The sequence below is a fragment of the Xyrauchen texanus genome, chromosome 26 (assembly GCF_025860055.1).
Source record: "Xyrauchen texanus isolate HMW12.3.18 chromosome 26, RBS_HiC_50CHRs, whole genome shotgun sequence".
In the NCBI taxonomy this organism is placed as follows: Eukaryota; Metazoa; Chordata; class Actinopteri; order Cypriniformes; family Catostomidae; genus Xyrauchen; species Xyrauchen texanus.
Window position 1 is genome coordinate 4,608,288 of NC_068301.1, and position 18,349 is coordinate 4,626,636.

At 39.3% G+C, this 18,349-nt stretch overlaps 1 protein-coding gene across 1 annotated transcript; it reads left to right on the plus strand.

The window, feature by feature from the left end:
- The first annotated feature begins 5,185 nt into the window (after positions 1-5,185).
- On the plus strand, positions 5,186-17,194 carry eva1bb (eva-1 homolog Bb (C. elegans)). The gene is made up of 3 exons (XM_052093164.1): positions 5,186-5,443; positions 12,377-12,505; positions 13,771-17,194. The coding sequence occupies exons 2-3, from the start codon at positions 12,439-12,441 to the stop codon at positions 14,193-14,195; spliced, it is 492 nt and encodes a 163-aa protein (XP_051949124.1). The 5' UTR covers positions 5,186-5,443; positions 12,377-12,438; the 3' UTR covers positions 14,196-17,194.
- Positions 17,195-18,349: the final 1,155 nt, after the last annotated feature.

Below are 18,349 nucleotides of genomic sequence, written 5' to 3' on the forward strand. Positions count from 1 at the left end.
GGAATTCAAATACTTTTGTCTCCTAAAATGACCTTCAGCTTGTGGTCAATGTGGCAAGAGTGACCAAGGTTTTATGTCTTATTTTGGAACAATGTTATTTTGCTTGCAGAATTCTACATACATTATGGCATTGTGCATGAGGAAGCAGGATTTCAGTCACCACATAATCAGAGCCTTTGAAATGATTCACAAACCTCATCGTTGTCCACACACAAGCCACATTCACATGAAAACAGGAGTATTCTGGTAAACAAAACTATTACACAACATTAAAAAAATATGCATTTAGAAAATTAAAGGTGTTGACTGTGATGAGGTCGGTTTTGAGCAGCATTGAGGTTCAGTAAATTATAGAATTTTTATTTTTGCGTGAACTGTCACTTTAACTCAACTTGCTTTCCTTTATATATTGAGCTGTCGTGTTTACTCACCCTCATGCCATCCCAGATGTGTATGACTTTCTTCTTCATCTGAACACAAATAAATATTTTTAGAAGAATATCTCAGCTCTGCAGGTCCATACAATGCAAGTCAACAGTGTCCAAAATTTTGAAGCTCAGAAAAGCATGTATAAAAGTACTCGTATAACTCCAGTTGTTAAATCCATGTCTTCAGAATCAATAGGATAAGTGTGGATGAGAAACAACAACATTTAAGTCCTTTTTTACTATAAATGTCCCCTTTCAAACAGCCATTCTAAGCGCTCTTCTCTCCTAAGAGGAGCTCTTTCATTTTCGCCAATTCGCATTCTTTGTGCATATCGCCACCTTCTGGGCAGGGAGCAGAATTCATAGTAAAAAAGGACATATATATATATATATATATATTAATCTATTTCTCATCCACACTTACCATATTGCTTCTGAAGATATGGATTTAACCACTAGAGTTGTTTGAGTACTTTTATACATGCTTTTCTGAGCTTCAAAATTTTGGACACTGTTGACTTGCATTGTATGGACCTACAGAGCTGAGATACATTTATGCATTTGGCTGAAGCTTTTATCCAATGTGACTTACAGAGCACTTATTACAGGGACAATCCCCCCCGGAGCAACCTGGAGTTAAGTGCCTTGCTCAAAGACAATGGTGGTGGCTGTGGGGATCGAACCAGTGACCTTCTGATTAACAGTTATGTGCTTTAGCCCACTACACCACCATGAGGGTGAGTAAATGAGAGAATTTTAGGTGAACTGTTTCTTTCATGTCATACATTTACCAGCATGCACCCGCTCAAGTGAGAATTTTTCCCACGTTGAAGTCATGAATCCACATTCAGTTATATCTCTCTGTCTCCCGCAGACACAACAAACACACTTGTCGTATAGCATGGCCCCAATTTACTGTCAAACTTTTCAAATTGATTCATTGCTTAAGGGTTGGGACGACACATGAGTCAGTTTAGAGTCTCTCAAGGAGTCTACCTCTCTTTAGAATGAAACACAAAGAGCTCTTTTAATCCAGCTGTAGCCTGAAGCTGCAGGCACGGTTCCCGTTGCAGCCGTTTCCTGTTCTACCCCACGGGGTTAAACCCTGAACACACAGAGCTCTCTGGCATGTTGGACGTGTCCCACCCCAGAGGCTGGGCGTTTGGTCTTATTCAAGCTTACGCAGGCTGAGAGAAACTTAATTTAGGCAAAATGAGAATGACATCAACAAAGATGGTCTGAGTTTGACATGTTTAAGTTGTCCCATTCATGAGCCCTGCATATTTGAGGTTTATTTTGTCTTCTTTTGTAAAATATACACTCACTTTATTAGGTACACCTGTACACCTACTTATTCATGCGATTATCTAATCAGCCAATCGTGTGGCAGCAGTGCAGTGCATAAAATAATGCAGATATGAGTCAGGAGCTTGAGTTAATGTTCACATCAACCATCAGAATGGGGAAAATATGTGATCTCAGGAATTTTGACAGTGGCATGATTGTTGGTGCCAGACGGGCTGGTTTGAGTATTTCTGTAACTACTGATCTCCTGGGATTTTCACACACAATAGTCTCTAGAGTTTACTCAGAATGGAGCAAAAAACAAAATGCATCCAGTGAGTGGCAGTTCTGGGTATGGAAACACCTTGTTGATGAGAGAGGTCAACAGAGAATGGCTAGGCTGGGTGGAGCTGACAGAAGGGTTATGGTAACTCAGATAACCGCTCTGTACAATTGTAGCGAGTAGAATAGCATCACAGAATGCACAACATGTCGAACCTTGAGGCGGATGGGCTACAACAGTAGAAGACCACATTGGGCACTTTATTAGGACCATAGTCAGGGATGGATTACCAACCGGGGCCCTTGACTACCAGGGGGCCCTTGAATGCCCGGGGGTGCCTTGGGCTTTAAGGCTGCGTGATCTAGTTTGGTGACCCCCCCCCCCCGCTTGAAAACCATGTGGGCATGAACAACGACCTCCACCACCACCACTTATGGGTGGAGAGGGGCCCTTGGAGATAATTGGCCCCAGGGCCTTTGCAAGTCATAATCCGTCCCTGACCATAGTGTTCCTAATAAAGTGCAAAGTGACTGCAGAGTGGCCCCTATAAGTACACACTTAATGTCTGAATGTCATTGCATTAGCAAAATACCAAACCAAGTGGCATCTGCAAACAAATGCTGCTAGAGACTTTCTATTAACTAACTTCACTTTATGAGCCATTGTTGCATTTACGTTTAAACAACTGGAGTTCTATAAAAACAGTTCCTGTAAAGCTCACACAAGTGTTCAAGTAAAGTAACAACAGGTGTAGTTCATCACATTAACTGTGTTCCACTCACGTTTGACAAGCAGAACGAGTCCAAATGCTTTTTAACTTATAGCGCTGGAAAATCATAATAATTTAAGTGAATCAGTGCTTTCAGACAGTTCATGTAAATTAAGTTCAAGTTTTTAACATTGGGAAGAATTTATATTAGTGAGTCGGTTCGTTCAGACATTTCACATAAATTATTCACTTGAGCCCCGCGCAGCCTTAAAGGGAAAGTTCACACAGAAATAAAAGTTAACTCACCCTCATGCCATCCTCATGATCCAGTGGTTGAATCCATGTTTTCAGAAGAGATATGATAGGTGTGGGTGAGAAACAGATCAACATTTAAGTACTTTTTTACTATCAATCTCCACTTTCACTTCCATTATTCTTATTTTGTTTTTGCCGATTCACATTCAATGAGCATATCACCACCTTCTGGGCAGGGACGATAATTTTTATAGTAAAAAAGGACATAAATATATAACAGCAAATTGCTGTTGTTTATCACTATATTTCCACTTTTATGCTGCCACCCTTATATGTCACCCAGGGCTGGACTGGGAAGAGAAATTTTTACATGACAACTGGCCCAAAAGTCGTTTACGTGACAGACCCACTGGTCCGCTCGGTTCTCCCAAAGGCCAGTCCGCCCCTTATCGTCCCCAAAGTGGGTCGGCCCACCGGGAAAATGCCCAGTATGCCAGATTACCAGTCCAGCCCTGATGTCACCCTAATAAAGTATATAGCCTTACTATCAGGTTATATTATTTAATTCAAGGATCAGAACTTCTGATTCTTTTTTAATAAAAAATATCTTGCTTCAATGTAGTTTACTACCTTTTAATAGTAACTTGTAGTGTAGATGCCTACGTTTTTAAAAGAGTTGCTTGACTGTCCTCTATTATGTGGGGTCCCTCAAGGGTCAATTCTAGGACCCTTATTATTCTCCTTGTACATGCGCTCACTGGCCTCAATTTTTCAGAGATATGGCATGTCCTATCATTGCTATGCTGACGACACTCAATTTAATTTTCTAGCATGCTTGGACAAAAAAATATCAATAGGGAATGCCCTAAATTGCTTCGCTGATATTATGTGCTGGCTAGCAGACAATTTCTTACAGTTAAACGAGAGCAAATCTGAAGTCCTGATTCTCAGCCCCTCCAAGTCCTCTTTACCTGGACCGGTCGACCAGCTAGGTCCACTGTCATTAAATGTGCAAGATCATGCAAGGATTCATGAAGTGATTTTGGACTCATCGCTACTTTTAAATAGACAGATCAGTGTTGTTAAGAGCAGCTTTTTCCATCTGAGATTAATTGCAAATGTTAAACACTCTCGCTCTAAATCAGATCAAGAAATTGTGATTCACTCGCTAATATCGTCAAGGTTAGATTACTGCAACTTATTGTATACCGGACTGCCTCAAACTGCTTTGTTTGTCCCATTTACAGTTGGTCCAGAATACGGCCGCTAGGCTCATTACAGGGTCTAGAATGTATTAGCAACTCCAGTATTAGCATCCCTACACTGGCTTCCCATTAAATGGAGGATAGATTTAAAAATTCTGCTCTTTGTTTATAAAGCTCAATCTGGTCTCACACCTCAATATCTCTGTGACCTTCTTGTCCCTTATTCTCCAACTAGAGCACGTAGGTCAGCTGACCAACTTCTGCTGAAAGTTCCTCGCTGTTGCTACAAATTGAAGGGCGATCGTGCATTTGCTATTGTAGTCCCAAACTCTGGAACAAGCTTCCGCTTCATATCAGGACAGCTCCGACACCTTTTTAAATCTGCTTTAAAAACACATTTATATTAATTTGCTTTTGAATACATTTTAATTATGATATATATTTAAGCACTTTGGGTCCACTCCTGTTGTTAAAAATGTGCTCTATGAATAAAGGTTGAGTTGAGGCTATAGTTTAAATAGCTTGTAGTTTGGGAAGCTACAGTTTCAAAGTAGCTTTCCCAAAACTTTACATTTAATAACATGTTGCTAAGACATTCATACATTTTTTTAAATACAGTTTGGGGCCACAACATACTATAAACTATAGAATACTAGAATATACAGTATATTTATGGTACTCGTTGGCTAGATTCTTGTCCATTTCTTAGAAACTTTAAAGGAAACACAAACTACATCTAGCCCAGCATCTATACACTGCCTGGACCTAAAACAAACAGACATAGTTTTACTTCTGTCTCTACACCCACGCACCACACTCAAAATGACATGTGTGCACCAATAGTGCAGGTTTACACTGATCCGGTGGCTAGCGGGTGTGAAATGTGGCATGGACCGTACTTCCATCCCGAGGGTGTAAATTCTAGTCTCATGTCGTGTTCCCCTCCCTTACTCTATTTTCCCCTCTGACAGGAAACACCTCCCTTTAACCAAACTTCTTTTCTATCGTCTGGTCCGAGAGAGAGAGAGAGAGATGTGTATGTGGGACCACAGAGGGCTGCTTGAGTTGCTGAACATTTTTCCCTGATGTCAGGTATAGACGTTTGAAAGAGCAGAGAGAGAGAGAGTCTGTCAGTCTGTTTGATTCAGGCTCATGCAAAGAACTTAAAACACCTCTGATTAGTGTCCCGGTTTGGTGAGGTCACACTGCCTTTGCCCTCTGGATATGGGACTCATCTGTCTGGCAGTTCATGGGTTTGAATGAAGGTTTGATAACAAAGGTAAGAAATATTTAACTTTGACATTTCTATCTTTTGACACTGGATTTGTTTACAGTGTTTTAATGGCATATTTACTTAAAGGAATAGTTCACTCATAAATGAAAATTCTGTTGTCGTTTACTCACCTTCATGATGTTACAAACCTGTATGACTGACTTTCTTCCACGGACAACAAAAGAAGATGTAAGACTGTATGACAGGCTCTGTCACCGTTGTATGAAAAACAGATGCAATGGAAGTGAATTGTGGCTGAGGCTGTCATTCAATCTTAAATCTTTTGTTTGTTATGCAATTATGATATTTAGTGAACACAACTCAACCTGCACTGTTGCTAAGGAAAGGAGTGCTATTACAAAAATAATAATAAATACAATTAACCTACAATGAAGGAGGGAACTACACCTCTTTTAGGGAGCAGAATATCATATCACCTGAAACGCATCTTAATAATACCAGGCAGGGTTCGATTGGGAAGAGAAATCGGCCCGGGATTTCACATAGAAAATGGCCCAAAAGTTGTTGGGGGGACTTGAGGGAGTGCTCTTTTGACTTGGGTCAGTAAGCCACCACCTAGCAACCACCTGGAACACCTTAGCAACCACCTAGAAATGTCCTAGCAACCACCTACAGCACATTATAGCATTCAGTCTGGGGAAATAAATAATTTAAAATAAGCAATGCCAGTAGCGTGGATGTGGACATTAGCTCAGCTATTTTCATAATAGTGTAGCTTTGTCCGGTAACGAGCAACATTGACCAACAATTTGCGGTTTAACCTCACAAAACAATACATTTAATTGCGAACGCCAACAAACGTGCTCACCTCAGCCATCCTCTCTGTCGCATATATCGCTAGGAAATCCGATTTGTTTTAGTGAATCGGTTCTTTCGGATGGTCAGTGTAAAATTAACCAGTTAAAATAAACGATTCACTTAAATAAATGATTCACTGATTCACTTTAGCCCATCGCAGCCTAAAAGGAGCTTTGCCTTCATTTTTAAGCGAAATATTTAGTTAAAGGTGCACTCTGCAACTTTTGTCTTTGTGTCATCTTGGACATACACTGACACCTAGTGGCTTGGATGAGGCATCATTTAAAATCAATAGTTTCCAGTTTCAGATGCCATTGTAGAAATGCAGTGTTCACAGTCAGTCATGATTACTTTAATCAAAGAGTGAAAGTGTCCAATAACAGGACGGTCACTGAGATTAAGCGAGAAGTATTCAGCTGGTCATGTGATGCCAACATGGCCGCCCCCATGTGTGGCCCCTCTCCATGTAGAATAAAACAGCTTTTATTAGGTTACTGATATGACTGGAATCTTAATTTTAATGTGAGTGCTCATGATTTCCTACATATATTGCAAAATAACAATTAATGTCTTGCAGGAGTTAAACTTAGGAAAAAATTACAGAGTGCATTTATAATTGCTGCTGTTTATATTGAAGTATATTTCGAAGGTTTAAAAAAAATTATTTTCTTCTTTCAATAGCTTCAATGTGTTTAGCTACTTTTTGTAAGTAATTTGTAGTTTAGCTAACTACTTTTTTAAGGGAGTAGCTTGACTGTAGTTGAACTACTTTAAGTTATGAGTAGCTTGTAGTTTAGGCCACGCCCACACAAATCCATTTCACTACATGAGTACTGAGTTTTCAGACCAAAAATGAATTAGTATAGATCACCACATATTCTTTCATACAATAATCGACATTAGTACTGCATGTAGAACTGTAATAGGTTTGTTTTGATTATGACAAAACTACAGTCGTAAGATAATGATACTTGACACATAACTTTGGAACAACAAGATGCTCATATAGAGCAGAGCTGGACTCTGATTGGGTGCATTAAGGTGAACATATTGAAAAACACATGAGCTCAGCAGGTTATCCAAACATCTGCCGCTACATGCCTTCTGCAGGTTTGCTCTTCTGGGAATTGGTCTGACGGGTGGGAGATGGTATGTTTCAAAGATGTTTTGTCTTGGTGATTCACTACTGAAGGGCCAGTTAGCCACTGTCTGTTGTGTATGCAGTTTTTTTTTAAACAGGAGTATTTTTGGAGCTTGTGGCAAACGTCCCACACTAATTGCTGCTTGGAGCAGAACATGACAATGTTTACAAGCTTCTAGAGTAATCTCTCATTCCTGGCATCCTAGTTTTTGTTTGCCATTTACTTATGTGAGAGAATATGGTTTGTGCTTGTTAAACCACATTGTCTCTTTGGATTTGGAGGGGCTTCACAGAATCATCCTGGAGGAGACAGAAATGCCTGTTTGAAACGTTTAACGTCTTGAAGTATTATCTATCAAACATCTCATGGGCGAATTGTAATGGTCAAGTTCTTTCAGAGCTTGATAGGTTTGCTTAAGTGTTTCACAAAATGGAGAATAAATGCAGACATTTGCACAAGTCTCCTGCTTCTCAGATGTTTCTCTTGAGAAACAGACCCCAGAAATCTCACACATGTCTCCTTTAGAAAGCTCAACAACGTCCCAGACTGTCTCAGGTTTGCCAAGATGCCAAACAGCCAAAGTTGGCAGTCAAAAGTGAAAAATCTCAGTATAAACTCAAGACCAAGTGATCAAAACTATGCTCTCTACGTTCATTTTATAACACCATACTTTATGCAGCAATGGTCTCTAATTTTACTTCTCATGAGGCATTTAGGAGAAACATCTGAGAAATTTGATACTTAAATGTCGCATAACGGAGAACATTTTAACCCAAGGAACAGCAACTGCAGTGAACACAATGTACTTCGCTCTAAATGTGTGCCCTTGTTCTGCCAAGAGCGTGGCAGATACGGATCAAGGCGGCTGAGACTTTGGGAGTTAATGGTGCAGATTAAAGTTTGCTGTAATTACAGGCCCCAAGAGGAAACAAACAGGAAGACAATAACATGGCACCTCTTCCGTGATCTCGGCATGGTCTCAGCGACTGTGGATTTTATGGTGTGGACGCTCACAGGGAGTCAACACATTTATTTGAGTGTTTCCTCACTGGGGCCGGAGGAGTTTCTCGCCCAGCACACATCAAGGACTAGTGTGGATCTGACACAGGATCTTTTTGTTAGATTTTATTTTCAATTAGTCCTTTCGAGTTAGTTTAGTTCTCTGGTTCAATGCAGGTTTAATCTCAGGTTTTTAAGCATCCTTCCTTGTCTTAGAAAACAAAAATTAAGGTTACAGTGAGGCACTTACAATGGATGTGAATGAGGCCGATATTTGGAGGGTTTAAGCTTATAAATTTATAAAAGCTCTTACGTGAATTCTTCTGTTAAAATGTGCATTATTTGAGCTGTAAAATTGTTTAAATCATTGCTTTTATGGTCGTTTAGGGTTTGCAGCATTACATCAGCATGGAAAAAAAGTAAAAATTGGATAATGCTTGACACAGAAAAGTTTAGTAGACGGTTTAATCACACTAAAATCCTGTATTTTACCGTTTACTGATTGACCCCATTCACTTTCATTGTACCGTAAGTGCCTCACTGGAACCCAGAATTTTGTTCTTTTTCTTTTTAAAGAAAAGGAGGGACAGGGCAGAATATATTTTATTGTAATCAACATTATGCCACTGTAAAGGGAGCCAGCTGATAGAGAGCCGTGCAGTGTGTAAACCTCACTCCTCTGACCTCAAGAGGTGCACTATTGACTAACGCTAGAGGATGTAGCCTTTAGCCTCCTTGTTAGCGCACCCTCCTCCCATGCCAGAGACGGTGGTTCGAGTCCCGTTAGGAGCAGGGCCGGTTACAATGGTGCCGTGACCCGGATGGGAGTGAGGTTTAAAGGGGTGAGTGTAAAGGGAGCCAGCTGGTAGATAGCTGTGCAGTGTGTAAACCTCACTCCTCTGACCTCAAGAGGTGCACTAGCGACTGATGATAGAGTCTGTAGCCTTTAGCCTCCTTGTTAGCACACCCTCCTCCCATGCCAGAGACGGTGGTTTGAGACCCGTTCGCAGCGGGGCGAGCAGGACAGGTTACAATGGTGCCGTGACCCAGATGGGAGTGAGTTTTAGGGGGGTGAGTGTAAAGTGAGCCAGCTGGTAGATAGCTGTGCAGTGTGTAAACCTCACTCTCCTGACCTCAAGAGGTGCACTAGCGAATGATGATAGAGCCTGTAGCCTTTAGCCTCCTTGTTAGCGCACCCGCCTCCCATTCATAGCGGCGGAGCTGGGCCGGTTACACCACCAATCCTGTCGATTGAGCTTAATTTATAATGAACTATGAATATTCCTTTAATTTAGCTATACTTAAAAGTGCTGTAAGCTATTTGTTTTCATAGAAAGGTAGGCAAAAGATGTTCCTACTCCCTGAAAGATATTAATGAAATAAGTGTCCTGAGATATCTCACCATCTGTAAAAAGCAAACAAATTTGTGTCCGCGGACAATGACGCTTTCTGCCTGTCAATCATTTTGCGCGTTTTCATAGTATTGTAGTTGCAGCGAAGTATTGAGGCTTACTGCATTTTATTGCCATGTTGCTCATTTCAGTGGTCAGTTTAGGGCACTATTTTGCAACTGTTGCTTTAACAACCTTTTCTGCTCTCGATAAAACTACTTTTGGTATCTTTGGAGTTTGGGGTTTTGTAAAGAGGGGACGTGGCTAATCCAACGTCTCAGTCTGATGGAAGCACGAATGGCTGAAATAGCTTTGAGCACATTTAAGACTCAAATGCACTCACAGCGAACTTCTTCGCTTAAAGCTAGAGAGAAAGTGGAAACAGTCTAGTAACATTTTAAAATTCAGACATGTCTACGCTGCTGGCTTAGACATCATGTGACATTAAAATGTGTTATCAATGACTATTTGCCTCATTTTATGAATAGAATCCACATGAGATCAGTAAAATAAGTTGTTTTAACCACTTTGTATTAATGTAAAGTAACATTTACGCAGTAGATAATGTGTAATTAGACATGTTTACATTCTGCATTCATGGCGCTAATGCTAACGCTTTTACGCTATACTTGGCCATATGCACTGTTTACCATCTGTTATAGTATTTTGGTATACTTCTGTAGACTTAATAAAAAATATTATTTAATATAAAATGTCTCTACGTGAAAGATCATACAGATGTTGGTGAAATTGAACCAGCTCGGCTCAGGTGTTCATGCTGACGAACCTCGACTGAGTGAAGAAATCAACTAGAAAAAACAGCAGCAAACAAAGTATGTGGAGCACCGGGTCACACCCACCGATGACGTGGACCAACAACAGCAAGGAGGTGTTTAACAGCCAGTACGAAGTATTCAAAAAATTCAAGCTGGCAAGCTGTTTTTGAACCACCACAACAAACTCAAAAACACCTTTTTTCAAGTATAGGTCTCTGCGGATCAATAATTGGTGTTTTCCAATCTGTTGCCTTTTTCAAACCGGGATGGGCATTTCTAAACTATCCAATGAAAGTAAGGAATCTCAATGGTTTACTGATTGGGAAAAGTCCATTTTTACTTCCGCAGAGACGCAACTCTCTTCTTATTGGCCAGATTTTGTTTGAAATGACATCACACTTGTTCTCTCTTCAATTGTGTTGGAAGTACATTACCACAGATGTTTATTTTAAGGGCAAACATCCTTAATTTAGTTCACGACGAAACATGATGCAATGCACTGACGTTCTGCCAAAGTGTTCGTTTAGCGATATTTCCCAGTTTGTACACATCCCTAAAATGAGTCAAAGAGCATTGATGATTGGTTAACATTAATAATTGGTTTGGAAGTGACATACTTTATTTACAATCGCATGCTAGCTGAGGAGATTGTAGCTAGCTAGGCTACTTGACGCTAGCACTATCTTAACGTTAAAAGTGGATAATTTTGGAGCTTGTCTCTCCGAAGTTCAAAAGTATGCTTTTTTATATGGTGCTCAACCCAAACTTTGTGTTGCATAGTAAAAACGCAAGCTCAGTTTGCCTTGGGTGCTTTAGTTCATTCAGGGGGGATAAAAAATTGGTTTCTTCCATTGTATAAATTAGGCTTTCGTTTAGTTTTCTAGTTTCAGTTAAGATTTTGCTTTTCAGAATATTTATATTTTAGTTTGTTTTTTGTATTTTAGGACCGCCATAGTTAATGCATTGACTGACATCATTTAAATGTTTAATAAGGTTACATTTCTCAAGCCTGTTATCGCTATATTTTGGCATTTTATGTATATTGAAGGTGGGTTACAAAGGTTTCAAATTTGATAATGCACCGTCAAAAACTAAAATCAATTCATGGTCATTTTTATTTGACTTTAGTTAGTTAATGATTAAGACATTAAAAGTGTTTTAGTTTAATTTCTTCCAACTATGTTTATTTTTAAATTTTTACTTCCTTTAGTTTCACATTATTTTCATTTTAGTTCCTGTTAACAATAATAACACTTATGAAGGACTTATGTGTGGTTCCGGCTCATGACGGTTGAAGGTTTCTTGGGAAATCCTGATCCCAGATGTTCAGCTTTAATTCTCCCCATCCTCACATCATGCATGGAGAGAGTGACACAAGCTGGATTCTTCCCAGCTTCCCAGAGAAGAGTCCCAAATGGACTTTGGTCATGCATGTGAAAGTTGTAATCAAATCTCGGATCCAGTGGGAAAAATGGGAAAATATGTCTGGGAGGGCAGAGTGAATCTTGGGTCAATGCAATAACAACAACTGTTCCAAATGGCCTGAGTGGAAATAAACGGATGCTTTGCACATTCAGGCAACAAGGCTAATGGCACAATTAGTGCAATTTCATCCTCAGGGGCCGAAAAAAATAAGTTATGGAATATTTATCAATTTGTGCATGGAAGGGCATGTTTGTTTAGTGCTGTTTGCTTAAGCAAGCATAACTATTACTATAATTTAAAACTCTAATTTGTATTGGGTTCTTTATTAACCATACAGTTGCTCTCCATAAACCATCCATACATGTCTGTTTGTTTTTTTCACAACAGGGGCTGTAAGTAAAGAAAAAAAGAAAAGACAAATCAGCTAGAGCCCAACAAAAAGAATCAACATGAACCCCATTCCGAAAGACATGGAGCTGCTGAGTAACAGCATGGCTACTTATGCCCATATAAAAGGTAAGACCACTCTACATAACCACTTCATTATAACCCAGGTTAAAAAATCTTAATAGGCACCTGGTGGAGCTCTAATATACAGTAGATTTGGATCGATCCATGGAACTTTCTTGTAAAAATAAACATTCTGGGGCCCCTCACACTTCTGACCCCAATGACAAAACAACAGCCCATTCCATGGACTTAAGTGTTCTGTTGGATTTGGCTCAACAACTCTGAAAAATGGCATAAGTGTTTCTCAAAGAGAAAGGGCGTAGGGTGAAATGAAGGTGTTTATTTTGTGTCTAATCAATCTAGTTAATGTACAAACCATATAACAATGGAAAACGGTTCTTCACAGCACCTTAGGTTCAGTAAAGACCTCATTTCAAATCAAATGCCATTGTTCTTGAGTTATGTGGATCTTTGGAGATTAAGAACGTTATTGAACAAATGTAATTTGTTCCTTGTTCATTTTCCCACTTGAAACATCTAAACACCTAATTCAGACCACTTTTACATTTGGCAGACGCTCTTATACAAAGCTACTTGCAGTGCACTTATTACAGGGACAATCCACCCGGAGCAACCTGGAGTTAAGTGCCTTGCTCAAGGACACAGTGGTGATGGCTGTGGGGATTGAACCAGCAACCTTCTGCTTACCAGTTCTGTGCTTTAACCCACTACGCCGCCACCACCACTCACTGTTAGTGGACCAAATAGGTCTACTAGAGTTCTCTCAGCAAATACACTGCTGCTAATCTTTAAATTTGTTTGGTTGGTTTATTAGATCTTCATTCCATTTTAGTTGAGATTGGGTCTCAGTCCACTTTCCATTCACTCTGAAAACAATATGGACTGGAATCTGGAACATTGCTGAGATGGTCCTAGTTCAGTTCCATTTTAAAGGGGTTCTAGTTAAGCCATTAAGTCTTGCTGCCTCTATCTCAAACCCCTGAAACAACATTAGAGGAACCTAAACCTAAAGCACCAGTAAATAGATAATTTTCTAGAGAATAGATTTGTGTTACTTAAGAAGGTTCTTCTATGACATCAGACTCTAAATGCCTTTTTATTTTCTAACTGGAACTTTTATTTTTATTATCGTTTTGTTCCTCTCTCTACTTTTTGTAGATTGGACATTAATGAACTGGTACCAAATTCTAAAGTTTTTCAATTGTGGTGGCATTGAGATTGTATTCTAGCTTCAAGTTAGAAGTATATGGCCATGGTCTATAAGGTATTTCACTCATGATTTATTATTTCTCCCTATGTATTCAACACAGAAAATATGGAGAGCTTTGCACTGTACTTCATGTTGGGCATATGTTCGGGTCTTCTCCTGGCCCTGGTCCTCCTCATCCTCTGCATTTCCTGCAGACCACGTTCAAAGACAAAGACACCCTCCTCACCAGACAAGAGATGCCTTAAAAAGTTCAGCAGGGAAGAGGAAGACAAGGAGGAGGAGGAAAGTGAAGCTGGAGACGACGAGGACTTAGAAGTCCCGATAGTCACCGTGAGCCCCATGAGCGATCAGAGCGAGTGGAACGGGACTATTAAGAGCATAAACGTCTTTACTTCAGCAGAGGAGCTGGAGAGAGCCAGAAGATTGGAGGAGAGGGAGCGTATCGTCAGGGAGATCTGGCGGAACGGACAGCCGGATATTTTGGTGACTGGCACGGGCACGCTCGGTCGAGTTCACTATCACTAGTGGCATGATTTCTCTCATGGACAACACTTTCTTCAATTGAAATAGATCTGAAATGCCAAAGCAGGGCCGTTTCTGATCATTATGTCGACCGGAGGGTTGCATTATGTCGCATTAGTGCCACACTAGCTGGTGGCGCCCTAGGCGACCGCCTAGTTCACCAATTTCTACAAATGGCCCTGTGCCAAAGAACATTTAACTATGCAACAGACATGGATGAAATCCTCCTTTAAAGACTCAATTAAATCTAAATGGAGTTTTGTGTCATTAAGTCCACATATATTAGCTTTTTAAGCCATTTGCGTGTTTGAACAGTGGTTCTCAACTGGTCAAAAATGTGTTGCAGATCTGTTCCAATAGGGACAGGTGGGACTGGACAGTAGGCTAAACAATGATACATGCAAATAAAATGAAACTAACAATATAATGCATAGTTAGGATAGTAAAAATGGCTTATCAACTACCAAAACTGTTGGTGTTGACATTAATAGCCGTGTGTTCAATCAAATTCTACAATATTTTGACTCCGATTCGTCTGTCACTTGGTAAAATGGTTGATATTTATACAGTATCTGGCCTAGTTTGTTCTATTGGTTAGGCTGGTAAATCACAATCCTACTGTTATTTGTGCAATTGTAAAATTGTAAATGTTCCAATTCAGCCTTTGTCATGTTAATCATGTTGCATAATGTCCAGAAGCAAAACTAGTTGAGGAACTGTTCTGGAATACTCTTAAAAGTTGACCAAAATTAACATATATAAGAGTTATACACATTTAAAATGTAGTCTTCAAGAAAACTAAAAATAAAATTGATGAATCTGCATCACTACACTGATTTTGTCCAATCAATCTCTAGAATGAGCATGTCCCAAATAGCAAATAGTAGTGTTCCATTATAAGGCAGATGTGGGAAATTCCTTCGATATATCTCCGATGTCCGACCATAAATGTATTGAATTGCCCAGTGCTCGGAAAATTATGCTTAAAGAAACAAAACAGTAATACTCCTTTTATCTTATCAGGCGTTGGAACTGTTTACCATATGAGAGAGCATAATGGTCAAATTGGATCATATGTCTTTAAACCAATCATATAATGGTCCTGACATCAATTAACTGCATTCAGAGTGTTAAGACAGTAAATCCCCCCCAATAGAAACCCTCACAGAAATTCTGATTTGAATGGTTAATGCTAATTGTATTGGTTTTAATGGAAACTATAATGGTCCAGGTGGGTACTGGTAATGTGTTGGCTTCTATTGGAGGCATGTCTACAATTACAGACCAATACAAATGGAAACCACTAAAATCCTAATGGAATATGACCCAAAACACACTAGACTCATAATTGTATTCGTAGTGGAAACCATTTGAACTTTTATAGTATAGTAGCACTGAAACATCTCCTCCATAGATATGAATTCAAAAAGAACAGCCTCTGATCTCCTCGCCAATGCACCGCTGTGTTACACTTAGTTTTGCTAAGCTTGTAGGCACCCCTTGGTAGGGGTTCTGGATAAACGATTCTATGCAATGCTATAACCTGTTCTACAGGTGTATGATTGTGAAAGAGATGATAATTGTTTTACATGCATATCTCCACAAATGTTTGCTAAACAAGTTGTTATCATGTAATGTCATCATTTTTACTCATTGATGCTTTTTATTTGCTTAAATGTAACTATATTAACTTTGTACTTCTACATGGGTGCCACCCTCACACATCTGCATCTCTGTGAAATCGGAGTTCAGGATTTCAGTGCTTGTTTTTGGAAGTCCAATTTCGAGTTTCCGAGCAGGAGGGTGGAAATTCCGACTTTCCAAGTTGAATGGAACGCTTTTTTTTTGGCTGTGACATACCTAAAGCTTATTGGCTATTTTTTTATTTTTATAAAAGGGACATGTTCTTTATTATGTCTCCAATATATTCTGTTTCAACAAAGTTAGGTATAAGAAATGTCAATACAGGAACATGAGGTTTAAAAAAAAAAAAGGATTGGGTCATTGCTTTTGTGGTTGGGTTTACAAGCACTTGCTTATTTTTGATGTATCTGTAGATACAGTTTAGCATTTAAAAAATGTGTTTTGTATAAATACGTATTTTCTATTCAAATGATTCTTCACATATGGATAACTGCTTACAGCAGAACACTTAAGTCAGTCAGTGAAAATGTGAATAAATGAGAATGTGCCAGAAACGTCGAGCCGAAACTTCCAAAAGGAAGAGATGACCTTCACTTTTCATAACCCTGAATGTCTCCGCTCTCACCTCCCATTTCCTTTTTCCATACCCCTGCTCTGACTGTTAAAGAAAATAAAACTGTTTTCTTTTTTGTTCTTGGAAAGTGCAATTTTGAAGGCATCTAAACATCCTTGAAACTTTCAGAAAGAATCTTTGGACTGATGAATCGAAAGTGGAACTGTTTGGAAGACAGGGGTCCCATTACAGAATTCCACAAAAAGAAAATCATACCTACAGTCAAGCATGGTGGTGGTAGTGTGATGGTGTGGGGATGCAATAATTGAGGGAAACATGAATCCTGCTCTCTACCAGAACATCCTAAAGGAGAACGTCCGGTCATGATTCAGTGAGTTGAAGCTCAAGCACAACTGGGTTATGCAGCAAGACAATGATCCAAAGCATAGGAGGAAGTCCAACTCTGAATGGTTCAAAAGAAGCTAAATTAAAGTTTTGGTGTGGCCTATCAAAGTCCTGACTTGAACCCGATTGAGATGCTGTGGCAGGACCTTAAATGAGCAGCTCATGCTCAAACACTCCAATATGGCTGAACTAAAGCAGTTCTGCAAAGATGAGTGGGCCAAAATGCCAACAGACTGATCTCCAGTTTTCAAAAGCATTTGATGATGCTAAAGGTGGAACAACCAGCTTTAAGTTTATGGGGGCAGTTAGATTTTCACATGGGTGATATAGGTATTGGATAACTTTTTTGCTTCAATAAATATATATATTTTGAATGAGTGGCATCCAGCAACAAATACAAATTTGGGTAAAATAAAAGAGAAGTGTTAACTATTATCAGTTAAATCATATCAATTAAAAGACATGAAAAATTGCAACTATTATTTCCAGATAATTTGTCACACTGAAAAAATCATTGCAGTAGGGCTGTAGCAAGTGGTGAAAGGGGGTAACGATTCTAGGGGTCCAAAGGTCCCCAAAACAAATTCGAAACAGTATTATTTTATTATAGGAAAGTAGCCCAGAGCAATATAGTCAAGGGGCCCAGATTACTGTGCTATTGCCCTGCATTGCATACTGTTGTGAACAAAACATTTTGCCAAATGTAGGTCTGTATCAATGCATAACAAACATGTGCATACTATGCAGAGTATAAATACTACATTCTGCATAATTAGTATGTGCAAACATAGCCAAACTATTATGAACAAGTGTGCTAAAACATTAGAAAAAGCTGTATTTGATGAAATATTGTGGATTTAATGATCAAAGCAGTTCAAATCTCAATGCATAAATGCAGCTGAACTCCTTCATACAATCGTTAAATGGTTCCAGCTGTTGAAAACAGCTGTTACAACTCGTGACTTAAACGGCCAATGTAGCTTCAAACAAAAACATGACTACTTATAACAAACAGAGGACGGCTTTATTTCGTAATCACCATGGAGACTGAAAGCACTGACTGAGCAGTTTACAAATGTTACCAGAAGTTCTGAGTCACAGCATTACAGTAATGTCATCACATAGCAGGTTGTCTATAAGGTGAAAGCAGCCGAGTCCTTCAGAGTTCTCTCAAATACAGTTCCTACCTTTTACAGAGCAGTGAATACTTGCAGTACACCTACACAGTGCAGCAGACAGATGTTAATGAGCTTATGGCCAAATAAATGTAAATGTACAACGGTCTGTTAATCTAAACATGCAGGTTACAACTATTATACATTTTGGTTCATAGTATTTGTTTGTATACAAAGGCCACGATCAGCTCCTTGCATGTTCATGGACTGAAGTAATTATCTACACTTTAAAATCGGACGAATAAGCATCTAAAAAAGATAACGTTTTTTTCCCCTCATAATTGAAAAAACAAATTGTAATTACAACGCATAGTCATTTGTCTATTTTTTTCTTCATCTTTATATTTAAAGTTGTCATTAGGGGTATCATTTACGGGCAG

Bases quoted from the DNA above. Each gene is read 5' to 3' on its own strand.
- eva1bb (XM_052093164.1), top strand. From the start codon at position 12,439: ATGAACCCCATTCCGAAAGACATGGAGCTGCTGAGTAACAGCATGGCT. The intron at 12,506-13,770 runs GTAAGACCACTC...TATTCAACACAG, and splicing joins TACTTATGCCCATATAAAAG to AAAATATGGAGAGCTTTGCA.